Source organism: Montipora capricornis, chromosome 4 (genome assembly GCF_036669925.1).
Source record: "Montipora capricornis isolate CH-2021 chromosome 4, ASM3666992v2, whole genome shotgun sequence".
Lineage (NCBI taxonomy): Eukaryota > Metazoa > Cnidaria > Anthozoa > Scleractinia > Acroporidae > Montipora > Montipora capricornis.
The window spans coordinates 42,730,403-42,737,902 of record NC_090886.1 but is presented as its reverse complement, the minus strand read 5'-3'; the positions used below and the strand labels follow the sequence as shown (position 1 = coordinate 42,737,902).

At 39.4% G+C, this 7,500-nt stretch overlaps 1 protein-coding gene across 1 annotated transcript in view; it reads right to left on the bottom strand.

Annotated features, from left to right (window-relative positions):
* Positions 1 to 5,001, bottom strand: part of LOC138046717 (estradiol 17-beta-dehydrogenase 11-like) — an 8,662-nt gene extending 3,661 nt beyond the window's left edge. Inside the window, exons 1-5 of the mRNA XM_068893311.1 lie at positions 4,929 to 5,001; positions 4,174 to 4,257; positions 3,156 to 3,394; positions 1,224 to 1,468; positions 379 to 504 (exon numbers count right to left, since the gene is read on the bottom strand). Coding sequence (XP_068749412.1) covers positions 379 to 504; positions 1,224 to 1,468; positions 3,156 to 3,394; positions 4,174 to 4,257; positions 4,929 to 5,001 — 767 coding nt within the window. The remainder of the gene's footprint in view (positions 1 to 378; positions 505 to 1,223; positions 1,469 to 3,155; positions 3,395 to 4,173; positions 4,258 to 4,928) is intronic.
* Positions 5,002 to 7,500: the final 2,499 nt, after the last annotated feature.

Genomic DNA, 7,500 nt, shown 5'->3' with positions numbered 1-7,500 from the left:
ATTTGCCAAATGTAGAATGCTGAATGTACATGTAAAATGCTGAATGCAGAATGCTAAACGTGGAATGCACTGTTTGCTTGGGGTTAGTTTCACTCGCGTTTGCTTGTGATTAGCTTTTATTTGTTGGTTTTAAAGGCCAGCATTTTACAAATAAAATCTTGTATTTGGCCCTCACCACAACCTAGCCTATCTAGTGCTAACCACATGCAAAATGAGTGAAACTAACCATGCACAAACAAATAGTGCATTCCACATTTGGTGTTTTACAATTGGTATTCGGCGTTCAGAAAAATGCCCTTGCCCTTTGCAGTTAGGACTGTGCAAAAGGTAACCATTACTGTACAGAACATAAAGGCAAGACTAAAAAAAATAACTTACGCATTCAGGGCAAAGTGTACTGCAGTGTGACTAGGAATCATAACAACTGATTGATCTCTGAGCGTGCCAGCTACTGCCTCTTTCGCAACATATTCAGGCTCCAGTGTAGGATGCAGGGACGGAAATCTACAACAACACATCCACAACCTACAGTTACATATTGTGTAAAATCAAGGGCATCCGACAATGAAAGTCAATTATGAGAATGGGTAGAAATATTGTTGTGTCCACCTTAAAAAGTACATGTAAATGTAGGACAACAGTTTTTTGCAACGCTCATTGACTGTCAGTCATGTAGGTGAAGGGACATGCAAGGTGGCACTTGAAATCAACCTGCCAGTTATGTGTGAATGAGCAAAAAACGTTTCTCATTCTAGAGGCACAATACTCAGAACCACTCCATGAGTGCTACAGTGTAGTGTAACAGTCAGATTAGAAAGGCAGTGCAAACTCTCAAGCCATGGTTGGTGTGCTGGACTCTGGATCATTGTGGTGATGGGTCACTGGTCATTGTGTTGTGTTCTTACATGTAGACAAGACACTGAATCACAGTGCCTCTCTCCACTCAGGTGCATAAAAGCCAGTTGGAAAATCAAAATCAAATATTGTGACAGAGGTAGTCCTGCCATGGACTTACATACCACATGGGGAAGAACTGGAGATACTGTAAGTGCCATCCTGATGGACCACTAGGCTTAAACCTTAACAAGTTTTTCAGTCTCGTCAGACCAGTTTTAAAGCATACCGCCTTCATGCTTAAAGTGCTTTCACCTGAACTTCCCACAAGAATTGTTTGAAAGAGCCCTGATGCATATCGTCAATGTTGCAAATTATACTGTACTTACCGTGCCTTTGGATGCCAAACAAGTCCAGTGTTTGTTGTGTATGGCTGAACACAAGTCACTCTAATCCCAGTTTTTCCCATTTCATAGAGCTCCAGTGCTAAAGAATGACTGAATCCAGTTGCCCCAAATTTAGAAGCACAGTAGTCGGTCAAATTGCATACAGGAAAACTGCCTGCCAGTGATGTTACGTTGACAATGTGACCCTTGTTGTTCTCCAGCATGTTTGGAAGAAATGACCTTACAGTCTGCAGGGCACCACATATAATTTAAAAAAGAATTTATAACGTACTGATATCGTCCCCAAGGGAGCTCGTTGGAAATTCCAACTTTAAGGATCTTACTAACAGTTTTCAAAGACAAATATTACAAGTGCTGTATGTTGTGCAGCTAAACTGGAATTTTAGAAGGAGTGATGGGGTGAATGGGATTTTAAAAATCCAGCCTATTTCCCTTCCAAGGCTTACAGTGTAACTTAAGGCATTAAGGACGGCGCCTACTATTGTTATTGCACATACGTTCTGCGCATCTCGAGATACTCGAATTTCCTATGGGTTGTGCTTATTAATACAGGGATATTTTTGTGCGGTTTAAAACTATCCCAAGAAAGTAGATCATAGTAAGTACTCTTAGAAACCAAAGAGAAAATTGGGGGTAACCATACATTTTTGAGAAATAATTAAGCTTAAGTTTGAGAAAGAACGCCATACATTGCTTTGTATTTTAAAGCTATTTACAAATATTATTCATCTTGAAATTATCTTTGAAATATGTGTGGTTACCCCCAATTTTCTTTTTGGATTTCAATAACACTTGTGAAGATCTACATTTTCTGCATAATCATAAACCGGGGCAAAAATACCTTCGAATTAGTAGGCACTGTCCTTAAGTGGAGTGAATTCAGACCAAAAATACTACCATGGAAGAGGATTATGGATAATTTCTGTTTTATGTATTAATTAAATTAAATTTTTGTCTTATGAATAAAATAATTGAAAATAAACCAATACAGCAGACATCAGATTTGACAATATACAAGTATTGGAAGACTGATATCACATTCATTTGTAAATGATTGGCTCAAGTATAAACTTTGTAGGTAGGTGAGACAAAACTGAATGGCTGTCATTATAATTGATACTAAGAGCTACATGTATTCTCACTGCACACAATAAATATTTATAATAAATTAAAATAAAATCATTAAAAATAAATGTCAAATACACTGTATTTGCAGTCTTTCGCTTCGTAGTGAGAGCACTAACAGTACAAGTTTAAAGAAAACTTCATAGTCCACACCCACACTTATTAACCACCCTACTCCCGCCACCAAATGAATAATATTTATTTTATGATAAGTGAATGTCTTGTTTACATTCAGATATTTACATCAGGTTGTATAACAACTGTTCATTTTTTCCAGTTACTGTCAAAGTTCTGTATTGTAAGCATCAATACCACAAATATCTAGAGATACAGGGTATTAGAAAAATTAATTAACAAAAAGCACAGGTATTGCAAGTGGCACTCAAACATTTTCTGCTGCATTTACATGTATGTATTAAGGACTTGGTCAAGGGTGTTTAAAAGTGTAAAAGGAAACAAGCCCCTTACTTTTTTTCAGTTACTGATGGAAAAACAGTCATTGTTCATGATCTTCGCTGTGATTCTATACAGATGATGGATTTAGATGTTCATTATCATTCAGGAACTTGTATGGAATCACAGCATAGACCAAGGACAATGAATGATTTTCCATCTTTAATACACCCTTGACTAACTCCTCAATACATAAAACCCTACAGAAAATATTCCAGTGCCACTTGCAATACCTGTGCCTTTTGTTAATTTTTCTCATACAGCCGAATCAAATGACTAGTGACATGTATATAATGTACAATTCATACAAGTTCCACAGCCATGTTCAAGGCTTACCCAAAAGTGTGCCAAAGTGTTGATTCTCATAGTTCTTTCAATCTCAACATCTTTCAAGTTCATCAATTTCTTCCCACTCATGATTCCAGCATTGTTTACCAATATGTCCACATCTCCAACTTCCTGCTGTACCTTTGCCGCCACTCGATAAACATCTTCCCTGCTGCTACAGTCACAGTCAAAGGTGTGAGCCACTTTACCACGGGCACGGACTTGAGCAGCCGTCTCTTCATTTGAATCTGTGCAAAATTAGATCAACAATTCCTTAAGCTAAATTAGTAATCTCAAAAATTATTCCATGCGAACCTTACTCCTTTACCTTAGTTCTTGTACCCATGGATCAAAAGCAGTACAACATTAATTTGCAGACTTGACAGACTGCAGACTTTTTAATTACAGTGTAAAATCTTGCATGTATTCCCATTCCATTACCAAGAGCTAACCATAAACAGGCCAACCTGAGCACTTTTCAGGGCAAGATGAGTGACATTAAGACAAACTGGAGTGCTATTAACAGGCCTTTATAAAGATAATTTAGTCTGCAAGCGTCATGCAACTGACCAAAAGGTTAGAGACCTTAGTTATTAGAGGGAACCTTCATGGAGCAAGGAAGGTTGAGCTCAACGAGAACACTTGCCTCCCGGCAACAAGTTATTTTTGTTTGATTGCATGAGCAATGGTCTAAAATCTAATGTCCAGACCTCCACCCTTGCATTTAGGCTTGTCCACATCCCATGAGCCAGGTTGATATTTTTGCTAAGCTTGCAATCACAAAAAACTCAACTTGAAGACAAAATAGAGGGCCCGTTGACAGATTGTTTGTGGGACGTACCACTGTTCTTTCAGAAGAAATTATTTGCATGCTTCAGGACAATCGCAATGTTTATAATATTGCTTACAGTGTACATGTAGCTATAATAATTATTATTATTTGTTCCAGTGTTAAGGTAAAATTAAATACTGCAAAATTGTAACAGAGTACAGGTGACAATTTTGCAACCTTTATAATACAGTGTACCTTTGTTTATGTCCCACAAGACAAGCTTAGCACCATGAGCAGCAAATTCCAGAGCCAACTCTCTACCGATCCCGCCACCAGCACCTACATTTGTAACAGATTACAAAGAATATCTGTCATAATTATTTATATGCACCAGAGATACACTAACATGAACCTGTAAGTAGACTGGTTTTCGCATGACCTTAGACATGGTATCTTTCTGAAAGAACTAAATAATAAAGAGTTCAACCTACAGTAAATTTAAATGCAAAACCATGGGGTTATACACTGTATACGTCTTGCAAGTGTACAAGTATGCATGTATAAATTTTATGTATTAACTTTTGTTTTAAGGCATTTGGGAATTGTATAACTTGATTTCAACCACTCTAGCTCTCAGACCATTCCTTCCCATCTCAAGCTATGCCAACTTGATCTCCCAGATTATCTGGGAACATCTGTTCTAAATATCAAAAATCCCAAAAATCTCCCCCACCCCCTCAAATAGCCACAATCCTGTTATTCTTTGGCCACCACACCTATTAGCCCGTAGCCAGTAAGACCCCAATCAGAAGTCAATTAGCCCCCATTCACACTTAAAGAACGAGAAATATACTTCTGGTTGGGGGCTAACTGGCTCGGGGCTAATCAACGTGGGGGCTAAACGACCAGATACCTATTAGTGCCTTGTACCGATCGAGTCCGATGGGACAAAGACAATATCCATCTATTCGCTATTTACTGTAGCTGCAACTAAAGTCCCAGTTTTATACCTGCGTAACTTGATTTGCAAAAGTTCTGCAATTCTGAGAAAATCAAGTTTGCGGTCTGGTAGATGGGATGCATGTATATTGCTAATGCGTTGTGTTTGGACCACCTGCAAATGCTTACATCACGAAGTTTGCACAGCTGATCAGTAACTTCCCACTGCAAAATTGGAGTTTAATACTAACGTCATCGTAGACTGTGAGCAGTCTCTCTTTAGCTCTAAATCACTGAAACGAACAAAGGAGCAACTATAGAATACAGGTCCATTTTTAAAGCCGTAACTCTGCAGTGGCTCAGGGGCTCATCAGTCAAATTTGATGTTTCAAGGACTAGTATAAGATTATCTTTGAGTGGCTTGACAGTTCAGCAGCTCAGCATCTCAGCAGCTCGTCAGTGAAATTGTATGTTTAAAGAATGAGTAAGGTATACAGGGATTTCAATAACTTTTGCAGTAGATGACTGGGCTAATCAATGTAAGTGGTGGTCACTCTTATCTTTTATAAGGGTTTGAATGAAAATCAAGGCAGAGTAGCAAATTTCTGACAAACAGACGCTGGTATACCGCTGGTGACCGGCTTCTAATGAAACCCCTGGGTATATCTTTGAGTGGCTCAATGGCTCAGCGGCTTGTCAGCCAAATTGGATCCTGACCGTGAAACAGTTCCCGATGGATGTAATCACCCTTGGCGAGACCTGGCTCAAGAATAATCCAGCTCTGTTGGAATATGTGTCAGTTCCTGGTTACTCAGCAGCTTTTAGAAATAGAGAGTCAATTAAAGGTTCAATTAAAGGTGGTGGCGTCGGCGTGTACATTCATGAATCCATCCAGTTTAAGCGCCGTTGTGATATTGAGAACACAGCAAAGCGCTCATTGGAATTATGTACAGGTCTAAGCTAATACTCAGCAAAAGTGACTGGTTGGAGCGTGTTGAATCTTTGCTTGGCTACCTGACTATGAGTTGGGATGGGCTACTTGTTGTAACTGGAGATGTCAACATAGATATGCGAAAACCCTCCGACAATTTAACACGGAAGTATCACACCCTTCTTGAAGCACTTAGCCTCAAGCAAATTGTCGCGAAACCCACTAGAGTAACGCGAACATCAAAAACCCTCATTGGCCATATTGTCGTCAATTTTCCACAAAACATCACCTATTCTGACGTCAATTTACCCTGCTCTATGGTTGGTGACCACAATGCACCGTTTGCATGCATTAATGTGTGCGTACCTAGATTTCAACCTTGCTTTAAGTTTTTACGGAATGAGAAGGAACTGGATGAAAATGCATTCAAAGAGGATTTCTCTTTACTTTCTCTGGACGTAGTTTATGGTTTGGAATCACCGGATGACATGGTCGATGCTATGAATTCTCTTATGAAGGATTGTTTAGACCGACATGCACCTCTTAGAAGAGTAACGGTTACACGCCCTCCTGCCCCTTGGCTGCAAACTGAAGAAATACGTCAACTTCAGAAAGACTGGGATCAGTTAAGAGCAAAAGCTCACAGGAAAGGCGGCGAAACATCATGGGCAGCGTTCAGGGTCGTGCACAATAAAATCAAGTCACTTGTTGGCAAAGCAAGGAGGTCCTTCTTGGCAAATGCCCTCTCATCAAAACGCCCAAAAGAAGTGTGGAAGGTGATACATCAAGTCCTACATCCAAGTCCCAAGCCTCTTCGCGAAGATCCTGAAAAACTGAACAGATATTTCATCTCTACGGCTGCAAGAACACTCGGAACAAAACCTGATAGCACTCATGACTTGCTAGACCTAGTGCGGTCATTTCCCAACCAGGCTGATGAATTGTGCACCTTTGCACTAAAGAATGTGTCAAGGAGTGAAGTCTTAAAAGAGATATCCCGCCTACGTTCTGATTGCTCAACAGGTGTTGACCAAATCCCTGTCAAGTTAGTCAAGCTGGCAAGTGACTATCTCTCTGGTCCCACTCACATACATTATCAATTCTTGCATCAATACGTCATCATTCCGAAAAACCTGGAAAACAGCGAGGGTGTCTCCAATTCCAAAAGTCGATAATCCCGTGAGCGAAAAGGACTACCGCCCAGTCTCTATTCTGCCTAGTCTATCAAAAATATTTGAGCGGTTAGTGCTCAATCAAATTCTTGTGTTTATTGAAAAGCAAGCACTGTTAGCTTCAAGTATTTCAGGATATCGAAGAGGCCACTCAACGACAACGGTACAAATGGGTATCAGAGATGATATCATACGAGCAATGCAAATGGGTGAGGTAACATTAAGAAACGGTCCAGATAAGAACGATAGCAACAACAGCAACGAACATGTTGAAATTCAATTGGTATGCAAAAAGGTGATAACTTTTCTATTGTCTGTACTTACTTCTGATTGGCTTAAACAGAAAAAGTTAACAAAACTTCATAAAAGCAGTATTATATTCATCCTTACTTTCCAACCATCTTCCATCTTTCATCTGGTCTCAGTTTAAATGAATTCCACAGAAATCGTATGTGGGGAACATGTAAAATTGTAAACGTTTCTTGGCTTTTGTTTTCAACTCTTGTGATTGGTCAAAATCTTTTAACACAAAAAAAACAC